This window comes from Gobio gobio (genome assembly GCF_949357685.1).
Source record: "Gobio gobio genome assembly, chromosome: 6".
NCBI lineage: Eukaryota > Metazoa > Chordata > Actinopteri > Cypriniformes > Gobionidae > Gobio > Gobio gobio.
In genome coordinates this window covers 60216823-60235584 of record NC_137102.1, presented here as the reverse complement: position 1 = coordinate 60235584, position 18762 = coordinate 60216823, and the positions used below count along the sequence as shown (strand labels likewise).

The window sequence follows — 18762 nt, the reverse complement described above, 5'->3', positions numbered from 1 at the left end:
TGAAATAAATCGGGTATCGGAATCGTCCATGTAAAGTCATGATCGGTGCATCTCTAACACTGACTCAAGGTAACGCTGAGAGAACAGGCCTAGGGCGCGAGTGTGATTTGTTTACCTGTGTCTCACCCCTTTGTCCCTCTGACCCATGAAGTCAAGAAGACGAGGATGACGAGGACTTGCCGGTGGAGGTGAAGGCGGAGCGGGAGAAAGAGCGGCGCGTGGCCAATAACGCCCGCGAGCGTTTGCGCGTGCGCGACATCAACGAGGCCTTCAAAGAGCTGGGCCGCATGTGCCAGCTGCACCTGAGCAATGAGAAACCTCAGACCAAACTGCTCATCCTGCACCAGGCCGTAAACGTTATTCTCAACCTGGAGCAGCAAGTGCGAGGTCAGTGTGTGCGGCTGACCTCCGATCAGGCTGCGGCAGAACCGCCAGATCTGTCTGTGGCCCGGCCGCCTGCTTGGGCTCAAGGGGAGGACGGCGCATTTGTTGCATGACTGATTTAAACGCATGTTTTGGGTTCAAAGGGCAAGACACTACAGGCAGAAACACTCGGGCATACCGGAATACAGTGTTTTATTAAACTCTAGATTTCATTTACAATCTTTATAAGCGTTAGTCAGAAATCTCTTTAGTTTCATTCTGAAGTGTTTCTTCATATGTCATTCGGCTGATTTATGTAGATTTTATTCCAAATTATTTTTCCGTCTGTTGACAGTGATTTTGAGCAGGGCTTTCTCTAATGTTGAGATTCCTGCTCTGGAAATGTATGTCATTAGATTAGGGCCCTATAAAAAAAACATTCTTCATCAAATTTCGTAAATTTTTTCCAGATGCCATTTTATTTTTTTCCAAATTAAGTTTTTCCTCACCCAATTCCATTTCTTTTTATCAGATTCTGTTTAATTTGTCCCAGATTCCATTTCTTTTCCCCCAAATTCAGTTAAATTTTTCCTCCAAATTCCTTTTATTTTTTCCTAAAATCTGTTTTGTTTTTCAGATTCTGCCCCCCCCTAAATTCTGTTAAATATTTTCCCAGATTTTGTAAAAAAAAAATCCAAAATTCAGTTTTATCCCCCCCCCCAATTCAGTTTCTTTCCTCCAAATTCCTTTTCTTTTCCCAAATTCAGTTTCATGCTTCCCAGATTCCATTTCATTTCATTTATCACAGATTCAGTTCCCCCCCATTCAGTTTCATTTTCCCCACATCCAGTTTCCTTTTTTTTTTTCAAATTCATTTTTTCTTCCCAAATTCCATTCTTTCCTAAATTCTGTTAAATTTTCCCCAGATTTCGTTTCATTTTTTTTCTAAATTAAATTTTTTTTCCCAAATTCCCTTTTTTCCCAAATTCCCCTTTTTCCCATTTAAATTGGTTTCCCTTATTTTTTTGGGACTCTATTTTAAAGGTTAAAGGAGATTTTAGTAATCAAAAGACATGTCCAATTAATTGTAATCATGAAACTTATACAATTTAATAATTTATTAAAAGTGAAACAAAAATAACTTGTTTAGGCCCCTATGAAATACTTTTCTTTTTTACCAAAATCTTTCATTTTTAAAATTAAATTCCATTTTAATGGTTCATTTTTAATAATCAAATACATTTCTAATTAATTGAATTCATAAAAAACAATAATTTATAAAAAAAAAAAAAAAATCCTCCAGTAATCGTGTTGTGTATTAATTTTTCCGGCAATCAAATGAAGGCATAAAACATTAATTTAAATCGTGTAATCATATAATATTAAGCAAACTTTATTTCTGTTAAACAAAGTGTTCAAATTAAAGCATTTATTATTATTATTATTATTATTAGTGTTAGTATTATCGTCACCGATAATAGTAGTTTCAGTCACAATTTAAAGTTGAACCGAACTCTTATTTTGACAGTTTGCCGTGAAGAGCTTTGAGTTTGTGTTTATGAGTTTGGTGAAATGCTCATGAAGTCTCCAATCAGAGAATGCCTCATTTGCATATTTAAAGTGACAGTGCTACCCATGAGTTTCTAGCCTCTTCTCCTGTGGTGTCTTGCCTGAATCAGCCAATCGTTTTCTTTCTCGAGCTGTTATCATGCCTCAGATTGACCTCGGTGTAGTTCCTCCGAGTGGCGTGTGTGTGAGTGTGTGTGTGTGTGTGTCATGAAGCGTCCCGCCTCCCCGCGGCCCACACAGGCGTCGGTTTAGGGTGATTGTGGGACTGTCTGCACTTTCTGCATGTGATTCTGTCATTTCACCCCTTCCATTTTCTGTCTGCTTGCAAGATTCATGCCACTAACAGCTCAGATTAAAGCTAGTCGCAGTAGTTCGTGAAGCCCTGAGTGTGCATCGTGTCACTTACTCAACCGAAGCGGTTCTGGAGGATTTTACGGGACTGTCGAGCCCCAAACGCATCATGAAACTAAATAACCCATGTCTGTTCTCTATATTTCTGCTCTTCTGAAGTCTGTCTGAGAAACAGCTGAGTTTCAGTCCGTCTCGTTTTCATTCATGCATCCACATTTGATCAAAAAACAAACACTTGTGATGTCAAACTAGGTGTCATTTTAGTGTTATTAGTGTGTGTGTGTATATATATTTATATATATATATATATATATATATATATATATATATATATATATATATATATATATATATATATATATATATATATATATATATATATATATATATATATATATATATATATATATAAAATGTAGTAATATTCTAAATATGATTTTAAATAATACAAATGAAAAAACAATATATAGCTAATATACAAAGATTCTAATTATATAATAATAATAATATAATAATAAAAATAATAATATATATTATTTTGATTTATATCATATAATATATAAAATTATAATTTTAAATACTATTTTAATTTTAACAATTTCATTATTTTAAATAAAAAATTAAATGTACATTCAAACATTTTATATGCATCTAATTTTAATTTTTTATGCACACAATATATTATATAAAAAATTATAATTTCATTAAAATAAAAATATGTTTATGTGTATATAATATAAAATTATTATAGATATCAATTCTAATTTTTAAATAATTATATTATAAAGTTATTTTAAATAATTAAATTATATTTATATAATATAAAATTCTAATTATATTAATATAATAAAATATATAAAATTTTAATTTTTTTTAAACTTAAGAATAAAAAATGTAATGTTAATTCTAATAAAAATGGTGTATATAATATTCAAATTTTTATTTCTTCAATGCGTATAAAAATAAATTATTTCATAATTTTAAATAATTAAAAATTGTAATATAAAAATTTAATTTTATTATAATAACATTTATATATTATTTGTTATATGTATATAATATATAAAATGATTTTAAAAATATAGTTAGAATTTTTAGTAATTTTATGTGCATTTGTCATTTAATATTAGGTTTAATTTATTTCTGTTTGTTTGTTTGTTTATGTAGAGTTAGTTATTTCAGGTAATGCAACATTTCTCATTTTTTTGTTAAAGTTGTTCATCTAATATTTGTGTTTTATTTCAATCAACAATGTTTTAATATAATAAAAGATATAATTTGTATTACTAATATGCATATAATATAAAAAATTGTAATATTATTCTAAATATAAACATAAAAAAGTAATGTTAATTCTAATAAAAATTGTGTTTATAATATTCAAAATTGTATTTCTTCAATGCATATATTATAAATTATTTCATATGTCAAAATATAAAAAAAATTGATTATAACATTTATATATGATTATATGTATATAATATATAAAATTATAGTAATTTGATATCCATTTGTCATTTTAATATTAGGTTTAATTTTTTTTATTTAGTTTGTTATTTCAGCTAATGCAACATTTCTTATTTCTCTTTAGTTAAAATTGTTAATCTAATGTATTTTTTTTAATATAATAAAATATATAATTTGTATTACTTATGCATATAATATATAAAATTGTAATATTATATTAAATATAAACATAAAAATAAAAAAATGTAATGTTGATTCTAATAAAAATTGTGTATATAATATTAAAAATATTATTTCTTCAATGCATATAATATTATAGATTATTTCAAAATTTGAATTATATTATAATAACATTTATATATGATTATATGTATATAATATATAAAATTATAGTAATTTGATGTGCATTTGTCATTTTAATATTAGGTTTAATTTATTTTAGTTAGTTATTGCAGCTAATGCAACATTTCTTTAGTTAAAATTGTTCATCTAATGTGTTTTATTTCAATCAACAATGTGTTAGTAGTGCGAACACGTATCGACATGACGAAAGCGCAGGTGTGATTTTTCCCGCTGAATATGTGACCTCTCAGTGATCATGTGACTTCAGAAGGCATGAATCCAGCTCTATTGTGAAGGCTCTTCTGTTGTCATGTTTGCTGTTTGACATGCTCTTGCCCAGAGGCGTCAGTAACTCATACATCTCTCGTTTTGTTTTCCAGACAAGAAACGCGTGAGACATGAGGGTTGAGTAAATGATGGGGTTTTGATTATTCCCTGCGTAATGCATGCACATCCCAGTCCTTTAACTCTGTCTCCATCCTGTCTCCTTTCCCTCGGTCTGACCGAAGCATGTGTGTAAACGGCTTTCTCGGTTAGAAGAGACGTCCGATTAATGCTTGCATGTCATGTTTAACCCTCTGTTTGCCAGGTTGTTTTTCTTTTTTACCATCTCTCCATCTGTTCTTCAGCCCTTTTCCTTTGCAGATGGCCGCAGTGGTTGTTAGTCTCATGCTGCATAAATGCATCTCGGGATGCGTTTACGATGAGACAGTCGCATTCACCTCATCCTGTCTTCTGTCTGGCTCTCTCAGTGGCAGTGTGTGTTTCTGTTCGGTTCTTGGCAGAAGGTGCATCTCTCTCATCTTGCTGTCCTCTCGTCTGTCGCTCTTTCGCTCCGTGGCAGTTCCCACAGGCCTCCTGAAACCCACTGGCATTGGTGCGTCTGGCTCTGGTTTGAGATTGCGTGTCCAGTTGCGATGGAAGCAAGATGCCCGCTCTCCTCTCCTCCGCTCGAGCCTCCTCGGGAAGCCTGTGCGCTTTTAATCAGGCACTTCCTGTTTGTCTCAGCGTTGCTCTGACGTTTGGCAGAAGGCGGTCATAATGTTTCGCAGGATTTGTTTTGTGTAACGACGCTAGGATTCTGCAGTTGTGGAGAAGTCATTTTAGTATATATATTTATAATTACTATAGTTTTTTTTTATAATTGTAGTAATAATAATCACGTTATAATATTAATATTGTATGTAAAAATATAATATTTATTATAATTTAAATAAAATATTTATTTTATATATATATATTTATTTTTTATATATTCTAAGTATAAATTATATAATAAATATTAAAATTATAATGCATATACTACTTTAGATATAATTTTAAATATATATTTTTTATAAAATGCATATATTTTAATATTATTTTAGATATAAATATAACTCTAAATATAATGTATAATTTAATGATTTTAAATATTTAACAAATATATATTCATAATTAGAATTTGTATATTTTAATACTAAAGATGCAATTTAATCATTTTAAATAAATAAAATGTAGATATAATTTAAAATTTAAAAATAAAATGTTATAATAATATTAAAATGTATTTCTCATGCATATACTATATAAATTTTATTTTGAGTATAAAAATTATTTTAAACTTAAATATAAAAATTATTATTATTAAAATATATTTATTATGATTTTTATTTATAAATATTATTATATAAATTTAAGTAGAATTTAGTCATTTTAAATCACGTTATATATATTTATTATATAAGTATAATTTAGTCATTTTAAATCACAAGTTATATATATTTATTATATAAGTATAATTTAGTCATTTTAAATCACAAGTTATATATATTTATTATATAAGTATAATTTAGTCATTTTAAATCACGTTATATATATTTATTATATAAGTATAATTTAGTCATTTTAAATCACGTTATACATATTTATTATATAAGTATAATTTAGTCATTTTAAATCACAAGTTATATATATTTATTATATAAATATAAGTATAATTTAGTCATTTTAAATCACAAGTTATATATATTTATTATATAAATATAAGTATAATTTAGTCATTTTAAATCACTATTATATAAATATAAGTATAATTTAGTCATTTTAAATCACAAGTTATATATATTTATTATATAAGTATAATTTAGTCATTTTAAATCACAAGTTATATATATTTATTATATAAATATAAGTATAATTTAGTCATTTTAAATCACAAGTTATATATATTTATTATATAAATATAAGTATAATTTAGTCATTTTAAATCACTATTATATAAATATAAGTATAATTTAGTCATTTTAAATCACTATTATATAAATATAAGTATAATTTAGTCATTTTAAATCACTATTATATAAATATAAGTATAATTTAGTCATTTTAAATCACTATTATATAAATATAAGTATAATTTAGTCATTTTAAATCACTATTTATTATATAAATATAAGTATAATTTAGTCATTTTAAATCACAAGTTTTATATATATATATATATATATATATATATAAGTATAATTTAGGCATTTTAAATCACAATGTATATATATTTATTATTTAAATATAAGTATAATTTAGTCATTTTAAATCACTATTATATAAATATAAGTATAATTTAGTCATTTTAAATCACTATTATATAAATATAAGTATAATTTAGTCATTTTAAATCACTATTATATATATTTATTATATAAATATAAGTATAATTTAGTCATTTTAAATCACTATTTATTATTTAAATATAAGTATAATTTAGTCATTTTAAATCACAATGTATATATATTTATTATTTAAATATAAGTATAATTGAGTCATTTTAAATCCCGAGTCCTATATAGATGTATGGCTGCATCCAGAGAGTGTGAAGTGCTGTAGTGATGGTTGAGTCTTGAGTCAGTTGTTGAGGTGTGGGTGGAGTCGAGAGTTGACTAACGGCGGCCTGTGGCAGCAGCAGCGTGTCGGAGGAGTGTCTGACGGCGGAGGAGAAGGAGCAGCGCGAGCGCGAGCGGCGCATGGCCAATAACGCGCGGGAGCGGGTGCGCGTGCGGGACATTAACGAGGCCTTCAGGGAGCTCGGCCGCATGTGTCAGCTCCACCTGAAGAGCGACAAGGCTCAGACTAAGCTCATCATCCTCCAGCAGGCGGTGCAGGTCATCCTGGGCCTGGAGAGACAGGTGCGAGGTAGGACACGCCCCCTCTGAGCCGCCACCTCCTGCCCAGAACCACCAGACACACACCTGCTACTGAGAGCTGCACCTCTCCCGCTTACACTAACCCCTCTCTCTGTGTGTGTGTGTGTGTGTGTGTGTGTGTGTGTGTTGACCTCTGACATCTGTCTCTTACACCTTCTGCATCACGTGACCTACACAAGCAGGATGGGGACATCCATCCGCACACGGGGATCTGAGCGGGAAGGGCTGATGGAGATATTGGACTGAATCTCACACAAACTGCCCAATAAACAAAAACTAAATATTCATTTTCGTTTAAATAATAATTAACAGAGTACACACACATATATTATGTAAACACAAACTTTAAAAATCGTTTGACCAGTACAATTAGTTGCATGTGACATCGACAATTAAATAACTCAATATATTAGTGCTGTTAAATCGATTAATCGCATCCAAAATAAGTGTTTTTACATAATTTGAATACATACTCATGTATATATTTAAGAAAAACTTGAATATATATATATTAGGGCTGTCAAAAGATTAATCGCGATTAATCGCATCCAAAATAAAAGTTTGTGTTTACATAATATATGTGTGTGTACTCTGTTAATTATTAATTATATATAAATACACACACATTCATGTATATATTTAAGAAATATTTGCATGTATATACATTTATATAATCTATAATATATATAAATATAAATGTTTTGTATATAAAAAAAATTTTTTTCTTAAATATATACATGCTTGTGTGTGTTTTTATATATAAATAATAATTAACAGAATACACACACATATATTATGTAAACACAAACTTTTATTTTGGATGCGATTAATCGCGATTAATCTTTTGACAGCCCTAATATATATATATATACAAATGTAAATATTTTATATATGAATAACACCTTTTTCTCATATGTGTATTCAAATATACATAATTATACACAATACACACATTATTTGAATACACACGTATGTTTTTGAGAAAAAGGTGTTACTCGTATATAAAATATTTACATTTGTATATAATATTAATGAGATGTGAGTGTGTATATATAATATATACCATATATTCAAGTTTTTCTTAAATATATACATGCGTGTGTATTCAAATATTCATAATTATACACAATACACACATATATTATGTAAAAAAAAAACTTATTTTGGATGTGATTTATCGACATATAATAAACTTAATAAATATATATATTTTCCTGATAAATTCACTAAAAATTTAAAGAAAATGTAAATAAAAATTAATGTAATGAAAAGGTGTATATAAGCCAAGTTTATATATATATATATATATATATATATAAATATAATTTCTTCTTTCTATGATATTAAATATAAATAATTTAATCATTTTAAATAAAATGTAAAAATATAAATATTATAAACTTTATATATATATATATATATATACCTTATAAATTTAACTACAAATATTTTAAAACAAAAAACAATTAAAGAAAAATATAGTGAAGAAAAATAGTTTTTGTTGTAGAAAATTGAGCCTTCTTATGACATTAAATTTTTATAACAAATATATTATAATATACAATTATATAATTTATTTAAAAATTCCTTTTTCTTCTTATGCATATATTATATAGCATTTTAATATGATTTTAAATATAAATTTAATCATTTTAAATAAAGAATTAAATGTAAAAATATAAATATTAAACTATATATATATATATATATATATATATATATATATATATATATATATATATATATATATATATATATATATATATATATATATATATATATATATATATATAACTAAAAACATTTAAAGAAAACAAAAAAATTAAAGAAAAATATGAAGAAAATAGTTTGTGTTGTAGAAAATTAAGCCTTATGACATAAAATATTTGTAACGTGTATATATATATATATATATATATATATATATATATATATATATATATATATATATACACACACAATTATATAATTTTTTAAAAAAACTTTTTTCTTAAATGCATATTATAAAGATTTTTTTTCAATATAAATTATCATTGTAAATGCAAAATAAAATTAGTGTGTATATGTACATATATATATATATATATATATATACACACAATTATATAATTTATTAAAAAAACTTTTTTCTTAAATGCATATTATAAAGATTTTTTTTCAATATAAATTATCATTGTAAATGCAAAATAAAATTAGTGTGTATATGTACATATATATATATATATATATATATATATATATATACATATACATATATATATACACACTTTTTTATTATGTATATGTATATAATGGTATATAAATTATAATTTAATAATTTTTAAAAAGTTATATAAAAATTTGCATTATAATAAAATAAAATATATATATTTGTGTGTGTAATTATATTGTATATTATATAACTATATTTTCCTAATAACTTAAAAATATATATATGTGTGTGTGTAAATTATAATGAAATGTGTGTAATTGTCATTAGAATCTCTTCACTGTAGTCAAATAAATGACTGTAATGTATAAATGGAGTTTATTATAGTTTATAGTGTGAATGGAGAAGCGGACTCAGTTCCGGGTGTGTTTCTGTCGCCCTGCGCTTGTGTAGCTCACGCTGTGTTTCTGCTCATCTTCACCTCACTGTGACCTCCCATGACCCTCAGTCTGACCTCTGACCCCTGCCTGTCCCTCAGAGCGTAACCTGAACCCGAAGGCGGCGTGTCTGAAGAGGAGAGAGGAGGAGAAGGTCTCCGGAGAGCCGCAGATGCTGTCCGGCCTGGGTGGAGATGGACACGGACACATGTAACGTCCAGGTCAGGCCAATTATTAATATTATTCTTTATTTATTTATTCCACAGGGACAGTGTACATTAATTGACATTGCTGTAAATGCACCAGAGTTAGTCAAAAGGCTATTTTTCAGCCGATCTTAAAATTGTCTACCTAAAAACACAATCAAAAAGATTACAGAGAACCATACGAATATAAAAAACAGGTATAACTCTTCAAATCCTGTTGCTAAATACATTGTACAAATTTACTATAAAACAGACTTGTTGAAAAAAAAGAGAAAAAAGAAATGGCAGCTGATTGGGTTAAGGGAAGATGCATATTCATATTAATCAAAACACAGCTTTCATTTTTCCGGATTCTGCTTTTACAGCTAAATTACATTTTAGTAATCAAATAGCCTGTCTAATTTATTGAGCTCGTTTAATTTGAGTTAAATGTAAGTTATATTTTTATTTTTCCCCAAATAAAATGAATTGCCTCCGTTTTCCGGTTTTTATTATTTTATTTTATTTTTTTAAAATATGTATATTGATATATTAAAATGTTTCATATATGTAATATCTGGATTCTGTTTTAATTGTAATATATTATTATTAAAATATTGATATTTATTAAATATTGAATAAATAATTTTAATAAGCTTTAATAATCAAAAATTATATCAAATCAATTGAATGCAAAATGATTGATTTCTTATAATAGCACCCTATGAATTTTTTTTTTTTTCATAAATATATTTTTTTCATAGAGCCTTATGAAATGTTTTATTTTCAATTTAATGATTTCTTTATTTTATTTATATATATAGAAATCCTTTTTTATACATATTTATATTATTATTATTTAATATATTAAATAAATAAAAAAATTAATAAGCTTTAATACGCAAAAATTATATCAAATCGGTTGAATAAAATGACTATTGTTACAATAAATAGGGGCCTATGAAATATAATTTTTTTCATAAATTATTTGTATATTTATATTATTATTAAAATATTTAATAAATCATTTTCATTAAGCTTTAATAATCAGAAATCAAATAAATTCAAAAATATTAATTTTACAATAAACAAGGCTGCATTAAATATCTTATTTTAATAAATATTTTTATATTATTAACTATAATAATAAATATTAAAATGTTTAATATATTTAATCAATCATTTTAATTGTTAAACTTTAATAATCAGAAATAATATCAAATCAATTGAATTAAAAAAATGTTTTATTTTTTCATAATAATTTTTCCATAGATACAAATTTATGATCAAAAATGGTGGCAATCAAATAAAAATTTAACAATTTTGATTTATGGTTTAATATGTGATATTCCTTAAAAATATTGTTTTAATAAACTGCTATCATCACTATTAACATGCAGAATTAATATTTCAATAAGTCTTTTTGTGGGCTAGTCCATATCGCTATTTGATCCCTACTTTTGATTTATTCATTCATTATTTTTGCCAAGTTGCGCAACATTATACAGTAAATATGCATATTAATCACTGGATTCTGTGATTCTGTAACGCTGTCTCTATGAAGCCCCGCCTTCTGATAAACACACTGTGCTCTGATTGGTCGCCTGGACAGCAGTGTGTCGTGATTGGTCAAGCAGGGAAATGCCCCGCCCCTTACCATAACCGGCAGTTTCAACACACTATTAACTCAACCTGCAGGGTTTCCGCGGGGTCTTAAAAAGTCTAGAATTTCAAAATCAAAATTTTAGGCCTTAAAAAGTCTTAAATTCGCAGAAGTATTGAGTTTTAGGTCTTAAATCATTTTAAACAGGTCTTCATTTTGTAACGCTACCTCTAATGCTCATTGAAATGCTCCTGCAGCGCTTTAGAGTGTGTTTTTTGGTTTTGTTTTTTAATTCTGGGTGTTGTAGTTCTTTCTTTCTCTAGTCCAAATATAATTCGCTGTATTACGACTACAAATGAGACCAACATGCATATTATATTGCAGCCAATCAGCTTTCGTGTTTTTGGCGGGAGTCTATTTTGGATTGTACCACAGACACATAAAACAAATGTTATTCTTCAGTAAATAGTCAGTTTTTCGCATTTGCGCGATTACTAAATACAACGAAAAATCAACAATGCATTTTTTGAGATCCTGCATAATTCGTAATTTCACCGCAAAATAATGTCAAGATACCAAAATAAACCAGATTTATGCATTTTGTTTATTCTATTGTCATGTGTGACTATTGTGAGTCTAACATAATACAGTAAATGTGGCACCCTAATTATGAAAACAACCTTGGAAATTACCGCCACAAATTCAGTCATTTTGATCTCAAAAATCACCAAAAATGTAGCTATGGGGAAGTGCGACTTTATCGAATTGTTCAAAGAAGTAATTTTGCGACTGCATTTCATTTATAGGTCTTAAATATCATTCATAATGGTCTTAAAAAGTCTTAAATGTGACTTGGTGAAGCCCTGACCAGGCCCCGCCCCTTTATTCTGCGCATGAATTATGATAATGAGGAAGTTGAGTCTGAATGAATGAAGCCCAGCTCACATCTTGCACGTTGTTTTCTCTCGACAGATCCTGACGTAAGGAATCTCTCCGTCGACGTGGCCTTATCTTCCTGTTCTTGTTCCAGAGTCCACACACATACACACATTCTTGATTTATATATTATAAACAGATGTGTTGGAAGACTCGCATACACACAGTTCACTTCCTGAGCCGCTCGCTCGGCTCCAAACACAGTATGTGCTCACGAACACACACAATCATGGACCATTGGTGGAAATCACCCGAAGAGACGGCGTCCGTCCCGCTGTCGATGGTGTGATGTCAGAATTACAGTGTGCTGTTATATAGCACACACACACACACACACACGCGCACACACACACACACACACACCGACCCATGAGCCTTTGTTTCAACGAGAGGTCAAGCTCCGCTGTGGGAACAGATTCCTTCTTTTTCTAGTATTCAACTTTCTATTGTACCGTTCTGTGTTTAAGATGTTTGGACACGCGTGAATCCCACAAAAACCGTCATGTTTCACCTCAGACCTCAAATCAAGCCGGTTTTAAAGAGTGTCGACTCTTTCACAAACACATTTTTGCTTCAAACTGTCAAATTACACCAGTGTAAACACACATTACACCAGTGTAAACACACATTACACCAGTAAACACACATTACACCAGTGTAAACACAAATTACATCAGTGTAAACACAAATTACACCAGTGTAAACACAAATTACACCAGTGTAAACCCAGTGTAAACACAAATTACATCAGTGTAAACACAAATTACACCAGTGTAAACACAAATTACACCAGTGTAAACACAAATTACACCAGTGTAAACCCAGTGTAAACACAAATTACATCAGTGTAAACACAAATTACACCAGTGTAAACCCAGTGTAAACACAAATTACATCAGTGTAAACACAAATTACACCAGTGTAAACACAAATTACACCAGTGTAAACACAGTGTAAACACAAATTACATCAGTGTAAACACAAATTACACCAGTGTAAACACAAATTACACCAGTGTAAACACAAATTACATCAGTGTAAACACAAATTACACCAGTGTAAACACAAATTACACCAGTGTAAACCCAGTGTAAACACAAATTACATCAGTGTAAACACAAATTACACCAGTGTAAACCCAGTGTAAACACAAATTACACCAGTGTAAACACAAATTACACCAGTGTAAACCCAGTGTAAACACAAATTACATCAGTGTAAACACAAATTACACCAGTGTAAACCCAGTGTAAACACAAATTACATCAGTGTAAACACAAATTACACCAGTGTAAACACAAATTACACCAGTGTAAACACAAATTACACCAGTGTAAACACAAATTACACCAGTGTAAACCCAGTGTAAACACAAATTACATCAGTGTAAACACAAATTACACCAGTGTAAACACAAATTACACCAGTGTAAACCCAGTGTAAACACAAATTACACCAGTGTAAACACAAATTACACCAGTGTAAACCCAGTGTAAACACAAATTACACCAGTGTAAACACACATTACACCAGTGTAAACACACATTACACCAGTGTAAACACAAATTACACCAGTGTAAACATTACACCAGTGTAAACACAAATTACACCAGTGTAAACACAAATTACATCAGTGTAAACACAAATTACATCAGTGTAAACCCAGTGTAAACACAAATTACATCAGTGTAAACACATTACATCAGTGTAAACACAAATTACATCAGTGTAAACCCAGTGTAAACACAAATTATACCAGTGTAAACACATTACATCAGTGTAAACACAAATTACATCAGTGTAAACCCAGTGTAAACACAAATTACATCAGTGTAAACACAAATTACATCAGTGTAAACCCAGTGTAAACACAAATTACACCAGTGTAAACCCAGTCTAAACACAAATTACATCAGTGTAAACCCAGTGTAAACACAAATTACACCAGTGTAAACCCAGTCTAAACACAAATTACACCAGTGTAAACCCAGTCTAAACACAAATTACATCAGTGTAAACCCAGTGTAAACACAAATTACATCAGTGTAAACACAAATTACATCAGTGTAAACACAAATTACACCAGTGTAAACCCAGTGTAAACACAAATTACACCAGTGTAAACCCAGTGTAAACACAAATTACATCAGTGTAAACACAAATTACACCAGTGTAAACACAAATTACACCAGTGTAAACACAAATTACACCAGTGTAAACACAAATTACAACAGTGTAAACACAAATTACACCAGTGTAAACCCAGTGTAAACACAAATTACACCAGTGTAAACACAAATTACACCAGTGTAAACACAAATTACACCAGTGTAAACCCAGTGTAAACACAAATTACACCAGTGTAAACCCAGTGTAAACACAAATTACACCAGTGTAAACACAAATTACACCAGTGTAAACACAAATTACAACAGTGTAAACACAAATTACACCAGTGTAAACACAAATTACACCAGTGTAAACACCAAAATACACCGTTAATAAACCCAGTGTAAATAAACCCAGTGTAAACATAAATTACACTGTTAAACCAGTATAAAGCCAGTGTAAACGCATATTACATCAGTGTAAACCCAGTGTAAACATAAATTACACCGTTAAACCAGTATAAAGCCAGTGTAAACGCATATTACATCAGTGTAAACCCAGTGTAAACACAAATTACTTGAACAGTCAAATATATATATTAAGAATCATAATGATTACAAAAAGACTTCTGGACACATTGAGGTGTTGATATACACAAATATAATGTAACAATCATCATAATCCTAAATCTAGGCTTATTTACTTTTTTCTCAGATATATATATATATTATATATATACATACATACACACACACACACAAAATGTTGATTAATATGTTTAGCTATATATATATATGATATGCATTTTATCTGAATTAAACTAAAGTCTCTAATAAAGTCTTTTTTGTTGACAAAATAACAAAAAATAAATAAACATATTTTTTGTTAATTTTATTTAGATAAAATGTGTGTATGTATGTATATATATATATACACACACAAAAATATTATGGATATTTTAGCTATATAAATATATATATAGACAAATGTAATCTTTTTTACATTTTATTTTAATTTTATTTGGATATATATATTATACACACACTTAAATATTGATGGATATTTTTAGCTATATGTGTGTGTGTATATATACAAAATAAAAACAATACAAAATATATATTACATTTTTTTGTTATTTTTCTTCAGATAAAATGCTTGTGTGTGTGTGTGTGTATATATATATATATATATATATATATATATATATATATATATATATATATATATATATATATATATATATAGCTAACAAATCTATATATTTTTTGTATATATACACACACACACACCTAAAGAAAATGAATCGGCATTATTATTTTGAAGTATTGTTAGTGGTGAAACATCTTCAGTGTTTTTGTGCGATTCATCGTGACGTCGGCCATCGTCCAGCAAACCCAGAGCTGTTATTCTCCCTGCATTTCACAAGTATTGGAAAACCTGGATAAGATCAGCATCTTTTCCATCCGCACACACACACACACACCGTCTCTCAGCGGCGCGCGACCTGAGGCTGGACTGTGATTGGTCCGGTCTCCCGTCCTCAGATTTCATCATCATCATCATCACCACACCATCTACGGAAAGAGATGTGGGATTCGCGACGGGTCTCCACCGGACGACCCAAGAGCTTTTCTTTTTTTACTTCTTTTATAAAGTTCTGTTCAATGTTTGTGTTTACTTGTTTTTGTTATGATCTGTGTTGATTTTAAATGTTAGAGACATGGCGAAACCTGCCAGGAACAAATTGTGTTTCATATTTCTGTTTCAGCTTTTATATCGGGAGAGCTTGGAAATGATTAGTCTTTTTTTTGTTCTGGATTTTCCTTGTGTAAGACATTAGAGATGCCAACTCTGCGTTCTCTCACGTGTTGATGAGGTCAATAATCACTGTGGTTTGTGTCAATACCTGCCCAAAATATTTGCAAAAAACCATCGTTAGTGGTTTCATTCGTAGACGTTTTCGTTCCGGAGGGAAACGCACAGTACCGAGTTTATCTCTAGAGATCGTTTTGTTTTCTTCATTAGTACTAACATCGTCTTTTCCCACTGAGAGATGATTATATGAATTATTCTTGTTTATGTATTGCAAAGATGTAACTCTGAAAGGAGAGAGTGGCCTTCTCATTCTCCGTTGGCGGGGGGTGATCCTGATCCAGTGCCTGCAGGCGGTCCGTTATCCTGAGGCCGTCGGGTTTTATTCAGACGCCACGGCTCGTGGCTTCACTTGAGAATATTTTATAAATTCACATGAAGAGCGACATGAGGAGTCCAGATGTATGTTAAAGTCCATTCTTGCTCCTCTGAGCAAATAAAGTACTTTCTTTGTAAACATTGAGCGGTTGGCTTGAGTTCTGTTCTACACACACACTCACTCATACATACACACTCTCACTCATACATACACACACTCTCACTCATACATACACACACACTCACTCATACATACACACACTCTCATACATACACACACTCTCACTCATACATACACTCTCTCACACTTTCAGACATTCACTCACTCACACTCACTCTCATACATACACACTCATACACTCCTACATACACTCACGCTCGCACACTCATACATACACTCTCACGCTTTCACACTCACTTTCACACATACATACTCTCACACACTCATACATACACTTTCACACACTCAAGCTTTCAGACATTCACTCTCTCACACTCACTCTCACACACACACTCACACTTTCAGACATTCACTCGCTCTCACACACTCATACATACACATTCACACACATACATACATACATACACAGACACTCACACACTCCTACATGCTCACACACTCGCACACTCATACATACACTCTCAAGCTTTCACACATTCACGCTCACACTCACTTTCACACATACATACTCTCACACACTCATACATACACTTTCACACACTCACGCTTTCAGACATTCACTCTCTCACACTCACTCTCACACACTCACTCACACTTTCAGACATTCACTCGCTCACACTCACTCTCACACACTCATACATACACATTCACACACATACATACATACACAGACACTCACACACTCCTACATGCTCACACACTCATACATACACTCACTCTCACGCTTTCACACATTCACTCTTACATACACACACACTCACTCACGCTTTCACACACTCACTCACACTCATACATACACACTCACTTTCGCACTCACTCACACACATGCATACACTCACACTCACTCATACATACACACTCTCACTCACACACTCATACATACACGCACTCACATACACAAACACTCACTCACACTCCCCACTCTCACTCACACGTTCACACACTCACTCTCACACACTAACGCTCACACACAGACACTCACACACTCATACATACACTCTCACACACACACTCACTCAGCCTCACACACTCACTTACGCTCACACTCACTCTCACACACTCATACATACACTCACTCACACTTTCACTCATTCATACATACATACACTCTCACACTCACGCTCACACACACACTCACTCACACTCATACATACACTCACATTCACTCTCACTCACACACTCACTCACACACTCACACTTTTTCTTACACTCACTCTCACACACTCATACTTACACTCTCACACACTCACTCTCACACACTCATACATACACTCACACGCTCACACTCAGTAACACACTCACATTCACTCTCGCTCACACACTCACTCACATTCACTCTTACTCACACACTCATACTTACACTCTCACATACTCACACTTTTTCTTACACTCACTCTCTCACACACTCACTCACACACACACACACTCTCATACATACACTCTCACACACCCACTCACGCTTTCACACACTCACTCTCGCGCTCACACTCACTCTCACACTCATACTCACACACACTCATACATACTCTCTCACGCACGCACGCACTCACTCACTCACTCACACACTCACTCTCACGCTTTCACACACTCACTCACACACACAATCACTCACACACTCATACATACACTCTCACACTCACTCTCACACACTCACTCACACTCTCATACATATACACACTAACGCTCACACACTCATAC

The 18762-nt window shown here is 30.6% G+C and overlaps 1 protein-coding gene across 3 annotated transcripts in view; it reads left to right on the top strand.

Annotated features, from left to right (window-relative positions):
- The window catches only part of tcf3a (transcription factor 3a), a 73060-nt gene extending 60169 nt beyond the window's left edge, over positions 1-12891 (top strand). Inside the window, exons 18-21 of one of the 3 annotated variants that reach the window (XM_079819714.1) lie at positions 152-387; positions 4473-4496; positions 9962-10081; positions 12621-12891. In XM_079819714.1, coding sequence (XP_079675840.1) covers positions 152-387; positions 4473-4496; positions 9962-10074 — 373 coding nt within the window. In that variant the 3' untranslated portion in view covers positions 10075-10081; positions 12621-12891. Of the gene's footprint in view, positions 1-151; positions 388-4472; positions 4497-7033; positions 7264-9961; positions 10082-12620 lie in introns of all 3 variants that reach the window. The other 2 variants (XM_079819715.1, XM_079819716.1) reach the window with 2 other exon arrangements.
- The last annotated feature ends 5871 nt before the right edge of the window (positions 12892-18762 follow it).